This window comes from Ischnura elegans, chromosome 1 (assembly GCF_921293095.1).
Source record: "Ischnura elegans chromosome 1, ioIscEleg1.1, whole genome shotgun sequence".
NCBI classification, from domain to species: Eukaryota; Metazoa; Arthropoda; class Insecta; order Odonata; family Coenagrionidae; genus Ischnura; species Ischnura elegans.
Window position 1 is genome coordinate 146,247,140 of NC_060246.1, and position 18,763 is coordinate 146,265,902.

General features: G+C 37.2%; 2 protein-coding genes across 5 annotated transcripts in view; both read left to right on the forward strand.

Moving 5' to 3' along the window:
• Positions 1-18,763, forward strand: part of LOC124171817 (SUN domain-containing protein 1-like) — a 48,712-nt gene that overhangs the window by 9,291 nt on the left and 20,658 nt on the right. For 2 of the 4 annotated variants that reach the window (XM_046551159.1, XM_046551174.1), the window contains exons 1-4: positions 7,656-7,777; positions 7,944-8,017; positions 11,201-11,290; positions 15,326-15,463. In XM_046551159.1, the coding sequence (XP_046407115.1) occupies positions 7,671-7,777; positions 7,944-8,017; positions 11,201-11,290; positions 15,326-15,463 (409 nt within the window). In that variant the 5' untranslated portion in view covers positions 7,656-7,670. Of the gene's footprint in view, positions 1-6,463; positions 6,599-7,655; positions 7,778-7,943; positions 8,018-11,200; positions 11,291-15,325; positions 15,464-18,763 lie in introns of those variants that run through there. The other 2 variants (XM_046551167.1, XM_046551182.1) reach the window with 2 other exon arrangements.
• Positions 1,385-2,053, forward strand: LOC124166490. The gene has a single exon (XM_046544054.1). The coding sequence runs from the start codon at positions 1,385-1,387 to the stop codon at positions 2,051-2,053; it is 669 nt and encodes a 222-aa protein (XP_046400010.1).

Sequence of the window (18,763 nt, forward strand, 5' to 3'; positions counted from 1 at the left end):
CAAAGCATATGCTGATTATGAGGAATATTATGCTCTGAATTGTGGATTTCGAATTTTTCGAAAATAAATTTGATTGGTATTTCAAACATAGCTCCTTTATTTTTTATGATAGAAAGTTCATTTAAATTGTATTTTGTAGGGTTTTTATTGACTACAAGGTCATGTGAATTAAATTTTTTTCGAGTCATTAATTTTGAAAGGGGAGGGATTTAAGGGTTTAAATAAGGTGGAGATCCCTTGGAAATAGAGGTTTTAATTATCAATATCTCACCAAATATTTATTGTGCAGAAAATTAAAACACACCAAAATATTTTAAAATAAAGAAGCTATAATTTTTTACTCCTGCATTTTTTTCATATCTCCAGTTATTTTGGAGTTATTTTGAAAGAAAGAGCATTTTTAACGAAATTGTAGAAAATGAGTTTTCACTTTTTCCTCCAATTTTTTCAAAATTTAGAGTTGTAAATTAAAAAAACTTCTAGGATCAATTAAAAATGCTTAAATAAAGAGAAATACTGAAGGGCATTGATCAATGTTGTCTAGTGTGGTAATAAGGAGTTGTTTTCACTGATTTTTTCGCACAAAAAAGTAGGGACTGATCTTATTTTTAATCATAACTCGCTCAAATTTCATGATAAAAAATATTTTTTCTCATTATAAGAAAGTTTTTTAAAAACACTTTTAAACAGATTACATAATTTTTCCTCGAAAATTACATTTTTCCCGCTATTTGGTATTGAATATTTCAAATTTAGCGTATGAAAAACAATAGATAACCATCAACAAGTTGTAGCTCGGTCCGAATTGGTCATAAAGGAAATATAAAATAAGATTTTTATTTAATTTTTTACAAGCTACAGTTTTGTAATTCACAATTTCCTAATAAAATTAATACTTTTCAAGTTATTTGCCTATAATCGATTAAAATCGTTGATTTTTTCGTCAAAAAACTGTTACTTTCAATCGCAAATAACTCGAAAAATATTAATTTTACGCAAAAAATGTAAATAACATTTTATTCTTAGAATTTATTTTTCTATTGATTCCTGTGGTCAAAATATAATAAAATTTTCCACCCCCGAGATGGGGTGGAAACCACCCCCAGGGTAAAAGCGCCCGTCGGGTTGGTATAGATTTTGATTCTTGGTATATTCCCTACTTATTGTGAAAATTTCAAGAAAATCGATTCAGTTTGAAAAAATTGCAAGCCAAAATGCTTCATTTCCTGGACTAATAAGTCTTGACGTAGTGCCTCTACGGGATACGCTGAGTCTGCTGGAGTCCAAGTTTGAAAGTGACACGATGAAACTTTTTCATCACGCATTAACGACTACATATTTCAAGTACGATGGAGAATTCTACGAGCAAGCCGATGGAGTCGCCATGGGATCATTACTCTCCCCGCTAATTGCAAACTTCTTCATGGAGGACTTCGAGGAAAAGGCTCTCGCCACCGTCCCCCTGCGGCCGAAATGTTTTTTCCGGTACGTTGATGATACCTTCATCGTTTGGCCACACGGACCGGATACGCTCAACCAATTTTTAGATCATATGAATAGCCAGCACCCCAATATTGAGTTCGCCATGGAGACGGAAAAAGACAACAGGATACCCTTCCTTGACATACTCATCTATCGGAAGGGAAATGGAAGATTAGGACATAGCGTGTATCGGAAGCCGACCCACACCGACCTCTATCTTAACGGTCGAAGTCATCATCATCCTTCCCAAAAGGCAGCAGTCATGTCCACCCTTATCCATCGGGCCAAATCAATTTGTGACTCAGAGAGTCTCCCCAAGGAGTTACTTCATCTGAAGAAGACCTTCCAACAGAATGGCCACAACGGAAGAGACATTTCCAAGGCCCTGAAAAGGGCCTTCACCATCCACAACACCGCCACCAAAGAAGAAGGAGAAAAACCAATAGCATTTGCTGGCCTACCTTTCGTCTCGACCGTCTCATGCAAAATTGCTAGAATACTCAAGAGGCCTGTGGGGTTTCCTTTGGAGCAACTTTATGTCAAAACCAAAGTTGTGGATAATTTTTTGTAGTCATTTTCTTGGGACTCTGTCGTGTGTGTTGTTTTCTTGATGATAAAAGTCCACCAGCTGCTGGCATCTTCAGGTTGAATTAATAGGGTGGTTTCCTCATCTGATTTTACAATCTTGAGTTGTTACCTACCCGGATGGTCCATTCAATTGTATTAGGCTCAACTATGTGGAAATTAATACATGAAAATGAAAAGCAGACTTTGTTGATTTCCATAGATTTATTTCGTCCATACGACATGTTTGGAACCATAGAGGTCATTATCAAGTACAAAAATTTTTAATGTTTGTGGGGGGGAGGGGAAGGTGCTGGGTTGGAAACTCCTAGTGGGGGTTGTATTGAGAATTGAGAAAACAACCTTTGGAGGACTGCACTGGTGAGACGGAGGGAGGGGGGGGGGGGGTTGGTTGACTCGAAAGGGTTTTCCTGTGAGTCGGGGTTAAGGAAGAGGTAGGTAATTAGAGGGTGTGGAGTGGGGTGGTAGGGTCCTAGATTTTTGTCCATCGGTGATGTTAAGGGATTTTGTGGGAGTGGGGAAAACCTTTCAGCAGTCACATTTTGCGAAAAATGTTTGAGGAGAAAATCATGAAAGCGACTTTGTATCGGAGATACTACATTTAGAGAAGAAAGGGAGGAAATTGGACAAAATGGAAGAGCTAGAAATAAGGAGGAATATGGCCAACGGTCAATTACTTAGCAACATCCTTTTTAAAAGGTTTACCCCACTCCTACAAGTGTCCCTTAACATCATGGATGGACAAAAATCCAGAACCCTACCACCCCACTCCACACCCTCTAATTACCTACCTCTTCCTTAACCCTGACTCACGGGAAAACCCTTTCGAGTCAACCAACCCCCCCCCCCCTCCCTCCGTCTCACCAGCACAGTCCTCAAATGGTTGTTTTCTCAATTCTCAATACAACCCCCACTTGGGGTTTCCAACCCAGCACCTTCCCCTCCCCCACCCTCCTGACACCCACTCCTTCCACTCTTTCCCCCAACCCCTTCAAGGAGTATATTTATGTTTGCTTGATATTAAAAATTTTTGTACTTGATAATGACCTCTATGGTTCGAAACATGTCGTACGGACGAAATAAATCTGTGGAAATCAACAAAGTCTCCTTTTCATTTTCGTACCTGGATGGTGTTGACCATAGAGTTGTCCATGGTGGGGATGATTTTCTCTTCCTGGTATTTTGTAGTTTGTATGGGTCATTGCTGTTAAAATGGCTGTATTTTTTTATTATCTCAATGTTCTTGCATATTACTGTGGGGTAATGTAGTAGTTTTCATGATGTGTAGTAATTTAATGCCACTGATATCTAAGTTTTACCCCAGTTCAGTTTGGGCATATTGTTTTTGCAGAACATCTCCAATCTTCCTAATGCAGTTGAATCATGTGGAACGTTTTATCCAGGGCATTCCTCTCTGATGCACCTATCATGTAGGAATATTGTGGCCTAGCCAGATGGGTTTTCTTCATAGGGTCCTTTTAATGGCATCTCATTTAGTTGTTTCTCTGTAGGTTAATGTTTTTGGTTGCTTGTTCTCCTCTTTTATCATCGTTCGTGGAGAGCTGCAAGCATTGACTTTTCCACAGGAAGTGTGATTTCCTCAGGAAGTGCTTCATGAAGTCTGAGTAGGTAATCCCCTGATGATGTTTAAAGAATCCTTTATATGGGGGCCGCGGGGGAAGGTTCCATGAAGAGGAATAAATCTCTAAGCCAACAGATGTGTCCTCTTCATTCACATTTACGCCTTGAAGGATTTTTATGACTGGTCTAATTTCATGTCATCAGTGACCTCTTTCTACTTCTTGGGCTCAACTTTTCAATAATGTCTCTGACTTATTACACTCCAAACAATTTTTTATAATAATAATATGCTTTATAAACGGGCATAGAAACCCTGTACAAAATTACAATATATAAAAAAAATATAATACATATGTATCGATATTGTTGTGGAAACTTCATTGAGATGTGCCTGTCAGGGGCGGATCCAGTATTTTTTTCTGGGGTGGATGAGAGGGGGGCACAAGGGTATGACAGGTCTTCTCATATTTGAGATTAAAAACAAAATAGAAAAATTACTGAAGAAAATAATATTTTATTGGTCACAGAAAAGATATGAATATACATATATAGGACCCGTCAAGAAAACATAAAAAGCAAATCAAAAGTACAAAGAAACTCACAATATATTATAATACATATGTATATTACATTAATTGCAAGGCATTCTCAAAGAATTCATCAATTGAATAGTTGCAATGATCTAAAAGATATTTTTTTAATTTTGCTTTAAAAAGGCCAGGTCTGATTTCGTCTTTAGGTAATTTATTTAGGTAATTTATTATAAATTTTAATACTCGTATTGATAGGCCCTCTACTGAAGAGAGTAAGATTTTGTTGCCTCACTGCGAGCTCATTTCTACTTCTTGTACGATAATCATGAATATCGTTATTCATGGTAAGGCCCAACTTTTGTTTAAATTCTCTAAATAACATCACAGCATAATAAATATATATACAAGGAAGGGGAAGGATCTGTAACCTTTTGAAAAGATTACGGCAGCTAGATTGTTTTTTAGCTTTGCATAATATTCTTACCGACCATTTTTATAGTTTAAAAAGACGGACTACCTTAGGGGAGTGACCCCAGGCTAAAATACCATATTTTAATCTACTATAAATATGTGCATAGTAAATTGATGTGGCTGTTTCTATATTTGTGAGCTGAATCACCCGTCTAATTAAGTAGCAGCCTGAAGCCACCGAGGATGAAATACAATTAATATGGGTATCCCAGTTTAGATTTTCGTTTATGGAGATGCCTAGAAATTTGGTATTAGTAACCCGCTTAAGAGTACAATCCGAAAATTTAATGTAAGGGCTGTAATAAATTTTTTTCTGAGTAGGATGGAAAAATATAAAGGAAGACTTGGATTTATTTATAGTCACTTTGTTAGTTGAACACCATGTTTCCATTTTGATGACAGCATTTTGAGTGGGAACAACAATATTGCCATCACATTTCAGTAGATGATTCGTATCGTCAGCATACATAAAAATATTTCCTTTTAATTGTGAGGGTAGATCATTGATATATAACAAAAAAAGCAGGGGCCCAAGAATGGAGCCTTGAGGAACACCCCTCAATATCTCCTGGTGAGGTGAGGTATGTTTAACCATGTTATCGGTTATAATGGTTACTGCCTGGGTTCTTTTTTCAAGAAAAGACCTGATTAGATTGTTTGCAATTCCTCTCATACCATATATATGGATTTTCCTCAAGAGAGTCTCATGGTCAACAGAATCAAAAGCCTTAGACAAATCATAAAAACTTTGATATTAAAGTTTTTAATATTAAAATAAATGATTGAGGCTCCGTTATGCACAAAATAAAGCAAAGGTAATGACAACCACATTAAAAATCTAGTCTATCTTTTAAGCATCTGGAGGGGGGGCACATGCCAGCCCCCCCTGGATCCGCCCATGGTGCCTGTTATAGAAAACCCATTAGTTGAAGAATTTTTATGGGTATTATTTTTTTGTGGCTTCTCCCAATTTTGGTTCTTCGAACACTACATATCAAATAAAAGAAGCAGCTCCACACATCATTGTTTATGTAGTTGATGTGAATAAACTGGTATCACTGCAGTTTTACATCAGTTGCATAGGAATTATGACTTTTATTTTTGGATTTTCTGCTGAAAATTTCTTTACAGTGTGGTTGAAGTGCAAAACTTTGGACAAGATTAACTTGAGAAGGTTAGCTTCTTTAAATGTAAACATGAAGCCTGAACATGAATATGTAGATGCAAATTCAATCGTGTCAGGCGAAACATGATGGAACTCCTTCATGATGAAACAAAAAAGGAAAGACAATGGCAGGTTCCACAATTTAATAAATACTGCGACCGGTTTCGAATACATATGATTGGCCTGATGATGATACTATGTATTCAAAACCGGTCACAGTATTTATTAAATTGTGGAACCTGCCATTGTCTTTCCTTTTTTGTTTCATTATGTAGATGCAAAATCTGTAGGCTTGTAATTATTTCATATCCAAAAAGGGAACTACACCTATATCAGAAGGAATGCTATTAATATGCTGTTGTTGTGCCATTTTATTTGTCAAACATGAATCCATTGAGATGTATTTCTTCACTGCATTTGTTTCATCAGAGATAATTCCAAAAGTGCATTGAACTTTTGTTTCTCTAATTCTGAACTGAAATGTCGTAATACTTGCAGAATGAGAATAGAAATTTTTATGGCTATTTATAGCTATGTTCATCAATTCAAAAACTTTTGTTCTTTTATGCATTCATATTTGTTATGTTGTAGATACTGATGGATATAAAGAAATAGGGTGTCATGAACTATTTTACTTTCCTTGAAGGTTGCAATTACAAAACTGAACTGCAGCTGAAGCCTGATGTGGATTTAGCTGTATTTTACTTTCTGGTGCATGGAATTTATGGCCTAATCAAGAAGATTATGCCATGCAAAAGGAGAGTCAGCAGATCGTCCAAAGGTGTGTAAAATCCTGTATTATTTTCTCCATGAATGTCATGAGTTGTAATAAGCTTCAATGGATGAAATGTAATGGGATTATGCATGTGGAATTCATTGGGTATGCTTATTCCCTCCGTGTAGAGCAATATTACTGTTTATCTCAAATCACGATTTTGATTATCGTAGTGTAGTCATTATCCTGCCTGATATCTTGCAAACTTTTTATTGTTAAATATCAGTACTAAGTATTCATGGGAAGGAGGTCAAATATTAGTATTGAAGCCTGGTTACACAATATTAACCATAATGAGTCAATGCGTAAATGCATGAATGACCGCAAAAATTCAGTGGGAAGCCACCTAACTTTTGCAAATGCATCAGCAGAAAGTAGAACCTTTCCTAATGTTGTTCGTGCATTTTCACATGTTCCATTTGGTTCTGTGATGCATTGTCTGTTGGGTTGTGCTTTGTGTCATTTGTCTATCTTGTAACCTTTTGAATTATGCTCTTCAATTAATTGTGCTTGGCACCAATAAATGTTTGGGGACGCCTCCCAGCCTCCCTCCTGAACCTTCAAGCTGTCAAGTCATTACAGGGTCCACCAAAATTGTTCATGCATTCTCACCAAGCGGGAACTAGAAGTTTTGTGAGGGGGGACAAAGATCAGTTTGCCTCTCCCCATCCCCTGATCCCACCTCCCTCCCCACCACCAAAATATAATACCTCAGTAAACTTTCTTGAGATGTGCCAGTTGAAATTACTCACCATATGTAATACTGTCTAATATCTCCTATATTAATAATAAATGTATACATATGATCAATGTATACAGTACATCTACATTTAAAAACACTTATATTAATGATACACTGCAATGCACTGTTCTCGTGCTCCCGACCACGCTGTTGAGCACCAGTGATACAAATGAGAGGCGCAGGGGGCACATGCCCCACTTGTAGGGATGCCCGCATTAAGGATCTTCATGCCACTTATACCTTGGTTAAAATATACCTGAACTTTTCCCTGGTAGTGGTCCACAGTATTGGCATTGTTTTGATAGAAAACCTTTGGCATGGTTGGAATGATGGTTAATGCTGCCTTCTTCCATTTGCCTCCTTTACCAGGCTTCTAACATACATCACATGTTAGAATATAATATTGCAGGTCAACATGTGATTTTGGCCTGTAGATCTATCGCGTGAGTTGACTTTTTTATATATCTATACTTGAGTCAATGTATTTTGATGGACACATTATTTAGATAGACACTGTATAATGATCGTTCCTAAATCCTGTCTGCATACTGCGCAGGTATAGCAATTGCATTTTTCATTATGTTTAATATATGTATCTTTTTTTTTCAGGACTCCACTTAAGAAAAATTCTTCCTTGTTCTCTTTCACTGCAGCGGTTGATTTAAACTCCAGAAAGACCTCCTGTAAATATTTACCCTCTTTTTGTGATGGCATTAATTCTATATGTCTTATCGAAATCAAACTATGTACATACATATTTGCATTCTTATCCTCTTCTCTTGCAGCAATTACCGCACCCTCTACCTGCATTACTTCTTCTACAAATTCTTTATATTTTGCTTTTAGTTCTTTTCTTCTTTGTACTGCTCAAGTCTTCAACACATTAATCTACTTATTTCCTGGTGGTTTTTGCCAATATTCTCTGACTAACTCAGCTGTTCTATTTCCTAAAATTTGTACACACCAATTCTTCACTATTACCGTCTTCCAAAATTCTCAATTCACCAATAACTTCAATTTCTGCAATTGGATGATATTAATTTCGTACCTCTATTGGTTGCTGTATCCAGGGGCACAGCTAGGAATTAAGGCTAAGGGGGGTTTTAGGTGCAAAAACTGGGGTGTCTGAGGGTGTGGAATACCCACCAGGGTAAGCGGGAGGTGCGAGGGCCCTCTCCTAGAAAAATTTTCATATAAATGGTTCAAAATGGTGAGTTTTGCAGCCTTCTGAGGGATATTTTATTGATATTTACACCATTCTATAAGTAATATTAAGTTTTGCAGCCTTCTGAGGGATATTTTATTGATATTTACACCATTCTATAAGTAATATTAATCCCATTAAGTTAAATGGATTAAAGTTCAAAATTTCTCTGAGCTCTGAGGGGGGGCTTATCCCCCAAAACCCCCCCTTGCTGAGCCATTGGCTGTATCCATACCATTTTTCCCATTTACAGGTAAGGAACCACATATTTCTGTGCCACTATACTGATAGTTGCCCTAGTACTTCCCAATATCTTCATTGTATATCCATTTACCATTCCATCTCTTAAATGTTCACCAAATATATTTTCGCTATTTCCAGTCTTAATGGAATCCACAAATTTTCTTGTCACTATTCTTTGGCATTTTCATTTGACAAGATGCAATCAAGTTCTGCATGGAACTGCTTCTAGTTTTAAACTGTTTGTCAAAATGAAAATCTGAAGGTGAATATTTAGACTTCTATTCCTACTCTATCTTCAGCTGCGGCTCAAGTAGTAAACTTTGGCTTGAGAGGCTGAATTTCTTTATTTTGCTGATTATTGCAATGTTAGTCTGTGATCTTATGCCCCATGCTCTCTATTACGGCATCAATATTACCCAGTTTCTATGCCAAATCGTATGGACCCTTGATATGTGTCCATTTGTCCATTCAGTCATGTCACACTTCAGGATGGACTCATCTTTTTCATTTATTAGCGACTATCAGTTTCTTCAGCTCCAGAAAAGAGTTCACATTCATACTCTTAATCAATCGTTTTGATTAATTAGTCACTTCATATACCACATCACTCCATGCCATGTCTCTTAATTTAGACTGCTTGAAAACCAACTAGTTTGAGACCTTGAGCACTCAATTTATATTTTTTGGAAGTGACTGTTTTACAGCTTCATAACTATCAGCCCTTTATAGTGTATCCGAGAAATCATATCATTAACTTCAATTTGCAGCAACCCCATCTATAAAATATCAATTGGACTTCCAGAGTTTCCTGCCCTATCAGCCTGCCTTTCAAAATGCTTGAAATACAAACTATTGTCTTCACAATGAGATTCGACTTTAACTATGTGTCAGATAAAATCAATATTAGGCTACACTTGGTGTTTTCTATCCATCTCCTCTCCTTTGCATTTTTTGTTAATTTTACTAGAGAAATTCTCAACCTTTCCATTTGTAATTGGAACTTTCTTTCTTCTCCTTTCTCCTATGCATCTCGTTCCAATCTTTTATCATTCATTTCTCTTTCTATACGACCTTATTTATCTGAATATAGTCCCCCCTTTTTTTTCAAAAATGCCCGTGATAGAAGTAAAGGGGAGACTGTATATCTCTTCAACAAATTCCTCTTCATAATTATCATTTTCTAAAATCACTTTTTCACACTCCACGAACCTTGTGTTTTCTCCAACTTCTTTGTCTAATTTGTTTGCAATATTTTGAAAAATATCCTTATTAGCTTTGGCTAAATACCCCATTACTACGCAACAGTTTTGCTTGTGGAAGTCAAGAACAGTACCAACCGCGCAACCATGTGGCTGAAGGTACTCTTCTATTGAGTAAGGACTCCAATGTGGTCGACCGTAGCTTTCTCCAGCCTTCAATGGATGGACAAAAGAAGTCACTCTTTGGAGCTCCTCTAATTCCGCAGAAAAATTTATCCATCCAGCAACTCCCTAGCATGCAATCCCTCCCTTGTACCAGCACCCGTGTCTTTGGTTCTCGAGTCTTCTTCTAAGTGCGAAAGATCCACAGAGAATAAATCATCTGCCTTGACCGGTATTCGAACCCGGATCCCTCGATTTACGGTCAAGTGCTTTAGCTAGTTAAGCTACCGAGGCATCATTCTTCCCTGTGGATATATTTGGACACTACCGGACAAGGTGTTGCTGGACTGCTGAGCATATGCCACAAGCAGTCCAAATCGTGCGCACAGCGCCACAGCCGGAGAGCAGGCCCGGACATTGAACACATAGAGGTGTAGAAAAAATCTTCTTCTAAGACTGGTTACCACATTTCACTCCCATTATCCATATCCCAACACTACTACTGCCACAAAAAAGGGTCTACATATAATGCCTTTCAACAATTTATTTCCTTTGTACATTTTTACAATGGCATATGAGGCAAAAATGCAGCCTGCCATTTCTCATAGCAATCCCCCCAATATTATTCCAATCCCAAAGAAAAACCTGGATACTCAGTATACATAAGTTACATATCCTCAAAGGCAAATGCTCTAAACATATAAACATAAACAGAACTTGTGTAATGTTTCAACAGCAATCTGGGTGGTTCATGTTGATTGCCTAAAGCATACCTTTCAGCAAAAGAAGTGAAACATGGAATCTCAATAGTTAATCTCATTGCATTCACTTTCCAGCGAAGGTTATTCATTGTCATTTTCTGTGTGCCAGATATTCATGAGCAATGATGAGAATTCATCAAAGCTATCTAGATGGACTGGGCAGACTAACCTGAAGAAAGTGCTTGTGTTGATCTGAATGTTACAAAATTTCATTAGTTATAGGAATTTAATGCCAATGCTTCCAGAAAAAAAGTGTTTTAATAGTTATAAATGCAATAAAAAGTTTTTCACTTGCAGGTTCAATTCAAGAGATTAGTTCTCTGAGTTATGGCTTGGATTCTGAAGATGAGGAAACATTGAGAAGAAATAGCATCAACTTTTTCTCAGGTTTTTAAAAATCTTTCTCCTAATACACAACTTTTTATATTACCTAATGATTAGCAAGCCACAGGTTAAGGAAGGCATCAAACAGGTCCTTTTTTCAAATTACTTATCATAATTACAGTTTTGGTGAACCAAATTTATTGATGAATTAATTGTAGGGATGGTCGGATCGGATACCTCGGATCCAAATATCCGCGGATATTGCCCTTCATCGGATACATTGGATCCAAAGTTGTGGAAGACGTTGGATTTGGATGAGAAATTATAAATTATGGCTTTAGTGGATGCAACCCATAAGAGTGGAAAGAGTTACGCTTCTCTCTTCGAATGCGCCGTCACACTGCGATGCTTGTCCTACTCATGAACCGTTTTTTGAAAGCTCTTGCAGGGGTTATGTAGCAGAATTTCAGCCGTGGAAAATAAAAAAGGCAAAATACACCTGGCACATAGTGTGACTCTTCCCAAGAGATTGAACAATCTTCGGGGGAATATCAGTATCGTAGGATAATAACCACGTCAAAAGTAACTACATTGCAGATTTCTGTAAAATACCCTCGGCCGTCCATCAGCCTGTGCCTCTAAGGTTTTTTTTCATCTCCGAGATCACACAGACCATAAATCATTGTCTTTGAAGGAAAATATCAAGTTACACGAAAATAATGGAAGCGTGTTTCATCCCTACTTTGTCTCATCAACTGACCTTTTTTGGCCTACCTGCTTCAATTCTCCATTTCTGGAGGACAAATGCTAAGTGAGTAACTAACTGGACCCGAAGATGTCTCGATAGCTTCGGCAATTGGATGACATGCATGAAATTTAAAAAAGAATGAGACCAAACACGACGCATTTCTGACGATATTTCTGTTTTATCATCTCTAATTGATTTCCACTAAGTTTTCTATTAACAATTAGACTATACTAATGTGCAACATTGTCCAAACAGCACAATTTTCAAAGAAACAAGCATAGCATTAACCCCTCAAACAAGCAGAGATGGATTGGATACACCAACTGCATACCATATTTATCTGCACCATGAATCCTTACTTCCATTTGAATTCTTTTCTGGGCTTCTTCCCTATACATATTGAATATGTAGTATGTACTGGTGATAATGTGCAGGTGGCAGGTCCAAATTAATATACTGAGTAGCTGCTCAAATATGCATGCGAAACAACTATGAGCTACAAATGAACTATCCACATCATAGAATTCCTACACCAGCAGACCTGACCTGATTCAGCATGTCAAATCTGGGCATGTCTTTCACGTAACTTCGTGTTGAATTTGGCATGGGTTGAAATACTCCAGTCTCATTTAAATTTTGTAGAAGCATGTTTTTCAGGCCTTGTTTCCAAATTTTGGGTTGAGAGCTCATCATTTTTTAAGTCAGGAGATAAGGGACACCTTCATGTTCTCTACTGAAAATGACTGGAAATGACATATCTATTTTGTAATTAGCATTTACATTTTCAGTACTGTAACTGCAATTTATCTTAACAAGCATGTATTTTTTTCTTATAGCCAAAAGTTGATACAGTAGAGTCCTGCAAATCTGGACTACTGTGCACTGAAGGGTGTCTGGGTTTGTGCAGTGTCTGGAATTTTAAAAATGAACAATGCATGAGTTTTTATACATTACTAGCTGACCCGGCAAACGCTGTTTTGCCATATAAATTATTTCTAGTGAATATTTTGTTGGCCAAATAAAAAATAACTGATTTATTTTGTGTGGGGATGTGGTATATGACTGAAAGAAGAATATGCTGTGAATGGTATTGACCTATGCAAAACAGTGAACATTCATTTTTTTAAATTAATAGTACTTTATTTATCTTTTATACATATAAAAGAGGATGTCTGTTCGTCAACCAAAGTAAGTTCGTAGGTGCATCTCATGCTCCCAAATCACATAGTGCTACTTTTGGTTTTGTCCGACGCGTCCTTATTTCATTACCATTAGTTATGTCACGTCATGCAACTTCTGTGATTGCAAATCCTGCTGGGTAGACAAAACCCTTGAAACGTTCTGGTAAAACATAACGAAAAGGAGACTACTCTTACCTATTAATACTCTTGGTGCAAAACTTTTTTCTGGGGTATGTGTAAGTTCATCTTGTACGCGATTTACAGAAATCATTGTTTCGATTGTTTGCAGTTATATATGTATACCATCATCAGACTTGCTTTGGTCTTTTACCTAAAAATCCTGCCATGTGACCATAAATTCCCAGTTCCAAGTTTCCCTCTTCTCTGGGTACGATACTTCCCGAGCAACACCGGGTGGCCTACTAGTAAGCAATAAATTTCAAATGACATATCTATCACAAATTATGACTATTAAAAAAAGCAATACCTGCCTCTTAGTTCAATGGAGTATACTGTATTTTTAGTAAATCTATCTTTAGCCAAAACAAACAATGTTCACCCACGCGTGAACATGCCACATATGATTGTCCGTATGAAGGACACGTTGCGCCTCAAAGCCACAAAAAGACATCGTTTGGCCTTAAGACTTATCATTGCGAATGCCAATCTAATTGGAAATTGAACCTGTTTGTATTAAATTGGCACATTTGTTGGAATAATAGGGATGCGTGGTAGTAATAAATCTCCTTGGAACATGCCATTCATAATTTATGGTGCAAAAGAGATTTCAAATGATATAAACAGTACTTATGGTCATCAAGGGGACAGTTAGCGAAAAACGCTGAAATTTCACCTTTTTTTGGATGTGTTTTTCTAAATTCTCCGTAAATCACATGGAAAACAAAATTCGATTGCAAGAATAAGAATTTCCATTTATTTTTCTTTCTAATGGTATATGTCTCAACTTAATGTGACCATTATCACTAATTTCAATATGCAAAATGAAAACATTCTGCAGTCACTAAAAACGAACTTCACATGTATTTATTATGGAAATGACTCAGGGCCCATTCCAGGACCTCATGGGCCCTGGAAAAGAATGAAAAATAGTTTACAACATATTCTCAGTCCCACTGAACACACACACCAAATTTCATAGGAATTGGTCCAGCCGTTACGGAGGAGTTTGGAAACAAAAAAGCATGACACGAGAATTTTATATATTATATTATTACATTTACCATTGGTTTATTGCATAAAAATGCAAAAACTACAACTTTCAAAAAAACTTGGTGTGGTCGATGACACACCCTGCTTCGATTGGTGCTGTTGAATGTGATAGGTACATTTTACTGTTTTGCCTGGGTTTCTGGATTATCCAGACTTTTGGATCATTGGTTTTCAAGTTTGCTGGACTCTACTGCAATACATACTTCTCATAATGTATGCTATGAATTGTATCCCTCACAGCAAGCTTGCATTGATATCACCGGATTTTATTTTGACAGAGACCGAGTTTTTCAGATTAACGAATAAAACTTGAAATTTCCTATAATATCTACATACTTACGTATCATATTTTGCATAAAGCTGTGTTGTAAAGAAAATTAACTTCACTTCATGTGGGAGTTTACCGCTAAAGATTGGATAATGTAAGATGGTACAGTCTACTTCCATCACAGGCCACATTACTGTATTCTGGGTAGGCTGTTCCATCAAACTGACTACATACTGGGGATAGTTAACTCTTAACCAAGGTCAATTTGTGTGGTGGTAAAAATTTTAATAGCTAATCGGGGGTTACCCTTAAACATCAAAGTAATATGGCGAAAATCTAGAAAAAATGTTTTATGTCCCATTCAGATAAAATCCTATAAGTCCAAATTTTGTTTCATAACTCTCTCTTATGGATTGTTTGAAAATGCATCCATTGAAACTCTAACCTTTTCAAAAAATTCTCTAAATAATGCTAGTTCTATAAAATATACTGACGGGAAAGAGCCTGATACTTCTACATTCCCCCTCTAATTTAAGGAAATATTAGCCTTGGAATGTGCATCATCAACTGTGTGATTATGTGATTAAAAAATGGAATAGAAAAACTTACCATCTGTTGTTGTCATTTTCATTTTAAAACATTTTTGTTATTTTTTCCTCTCATCGTCTTAGATGCCAAGTCAGAAAATTTTCCAAATCATGTATGGACAGTACTTTTGCTTGATGCCTTGGCACTCCGGAAAGTACGTTCATTTTTTCAGGCAGCCACAATTTGGTGTTTTTTCATCCTATTCTTGGCACTGACTTCAGGTATTTATGATCAAATTATCTTATAAAACAATTTTAAGTACATAATTAATTATATACACCATTTACATTTTGTATTTTACCAGATCTTCATTATGAATGTATGTGTTTACTTTGATCGAAAATTTCAGATGTCAGTTAATTTGAACTAGAGGCCTACAACTGGAAAGTCAGTTGCTCTTCCTCTGTGTACATACAAGAGATAGGCAAATAATAATAATAATAATAATAATAATAATAATAATTTATTAATTTGCCAGACGACAAGTATTGTACATACATTGTATATGGCACGTCATGAATACAAAATCAAGTTATATACAAAATGGCAGTTTAAATACAAAGGCAGTTACAAAGATAAATATTCATCAACTGAGTAGAAACAATTGGATAATAAAAAGTTTTTACACTTCGTTTTGAAGGTCGACAAACTCATGGGAGCTTTTAGGTTCTTCGGAAGCTTGTTATAAAGCCTTAGAGTCATTGTTTTAAAGCCACAGATAGCTTTCTTAGTACGTATCACCATTGTTGAGAGGAGCACGCACGGGCGGGTCTATTAACCCGGTGTTGATATTGTCTCTTAGTCAGAGCGAGGGAGTAGTCTCAGTTTCAGGTGCATGAGCAGTGACCAAGACATCTGCTTTCACAGTACTGTCCTGTCCTGTTTTCAGTCCCATACAGTCAACAATTAGAGCACTTAATTGGTTTTTACCCTTACCATTGAGATGTAGGCCATGATTCGTATAAAGACCACGGTCGAAACCATTGACATCTACTACGGTAACATTTATAGCAAATACAAAGGTGTCTAACTGAACTTGATAAAGTCTCCCTCTGGCATGATCTCCACCCATCACCAAGTATACTCTGGGTATTGGGCCTTAATCACAATTTTTTTTTGCCATTACCTTTTTAAACAAGCAGTTTACTGTGCCGACTATTTTGTAGTAGCCCTGCACTAGTCAGTGGGGTGTTAGAATCTCTTAAGCCTTTGTGGAGTCAGGAGCAGTCTCAGTCAAGGTTCCTATGTTAGGTAGCTAGGTATGTTGGTTTTATCATGTTACTCTGATGGAGATTCAGGATGTGCAATGAGAGAAGTTGAAAATTCTATCAGACACATTTTTAATGAGTCCATTAGTGCCAATACATTCAATGACACTGTCCCTCAAAGAGCAGATCCAAACTTCACAACTTAAGTTCTCCATAAACATACCAAAGGGAAGAAATTAGATGCCATGGAACAATTAGAGATCCACCAATGTAAAAATTCCCAGGTTTCCCTTCTCAACGACCACCTATACCTTTCAAAATCGCCCCTGCTTTCCATTGAGTTCCAATAGTGCATTGCCAGAAGTGTTTACAACCCCTTCTTTCCCCCCCCCCCTCCTGTCGCCCACCTGACGTGAATGTGATTCCGCAGGCACCATACAGTGAACCCTAGCCGCCGACTCCCCGCTCCTCACCTACCCGCCCTCAGAAGAACGCGTCCTCGAGTGTCTTGCTAATCCGTACGGCAGCCCACCGGCACAGAAGACGTCTTCCCCCTTCAGCACCATTCACCGATGGCCCTCGGAAACAACACCCAAAGATAAGAAGACTGCCACGTGTATTTAAATGCTTTCGTTTCTATGTTCAAAGTTTGTTAACCCTGGAAAATACCCTTTAATTTCCACTCTTTTACCTCCTCCGGTTTTTCCTAGCAACACCTCTCCACTCTCCCCCACGCTTTCCACTTCTACCCATTTCAGCCACCTCCTTTAGGATTTTCCATCCCATTTCTCCTCTCTCTCCCCTCAGTTCTCCCACTCCCGCCTCCAAAATATGTATAAATTAACTGCACTTACCACCATTTGTACCTTGAAAATGATGTAGTAACATCGAAACTCGGGTCGGATTAAATTTATTTTTGTGGAAAATTGCAAATCATCTTTCATTATGGTACGATTCTATGTTTAAAGACTGAGATCTTGTGTGAAAACACTGCTACCCCTTGCCATGCTGCACTGTTGAGTGACATAAAAATATGCTGTTGCTGCTAGTCATGCTTGGTAGATTTCATGCGAGGTTGGAAAAAATTAGGTAGTCCCTAATTTGGCCAAAAATTGATTTTGTAGAATTCTTAGCCATGACCCTTGACATTTTTGACAAAGTTTTATCTCAGAAGGATGTTCTTAGCCTGAGCTGAATTGGCCTCTTACCATAAGTTAAAAGTGCATGTAAATGAGCTTTTTTCTCTACAAAAACTTGAAGAGGTGAAAGAGTTTTGTTACCTTATTACCAACTGTGGAGGAAGCAAGAAAGAAAAATTTTCAGTAGGATAGCATAAGCAAAGAGGGCTTTCTACAAAAAGAAGAATTTACTCACAGCTGAAAATGTAAGTACATGTACCCAGACGGCACAGAACCCTCCGTATCTAATTCGTATGTACAGAGTACCCATTGACTACGGGGATACTATGCCGCTTCGTCGCTTTTCGTCAATGGATACTTTCCATTCGCGGCCTGTCGACGAAGCGCGTACGCAGCATGTGAATGTCCGCTACTAAGCACGTACGATAGGATACAAAGCGCGGAGGAACACAGCACTCAGGCTAATCTCAATCGATGAGAATGTTATGAATCATTATTAATTGTAAGTTCTCAATAGGTAAATAATACTATATCATGAATTCTAATTACCATGATACAGTACTATTTACCTAATGAGAACTTACAAAACTTACTCGGCCACTTAAATAACTGCGAGAAATGAGATTCTCAAGGCTAATTCACGCATCCCCAGCATTCTTAAGTGGCTCGTACTTACATGGAAACCTTGAGATGTTAATAAGAGTAAATTCTTATTAATTTTGACACTAAATAAGACATCACATAGCCCACGAGCATTAAAAAGCTTACCCTAAAGCCTGACGAAATAAAATTTTTAAATAAAAATTGCCAATGAAACAGGATTGCTGACACATCTGCTATTAGTACTATCGAATTCATCAAAATGCAAGCAAAAATTAATGTATAGTTCAGTCTCAGCTACTAAAACTTACCCATATCAGGCGCTAAAGTATTTGAAAAAATATTTGGGATGAGTAAAAGTCTCTAGGTCCCTGCAGTAAATGTATCAACCTATTAAAAATATGAAAGTCCTGCCAAATCACCAGCATAAACACTTGTAAAATAAAACATGGTATCTCTTAGATCACACCTCCGATTTTTTACTTACTTTGCATGAAGTCACCACCACAAGAAATTTTAACGAGGCAGGAAAGAAAAAACCCACAGAAATACAATACATATGTTATGTATTTTC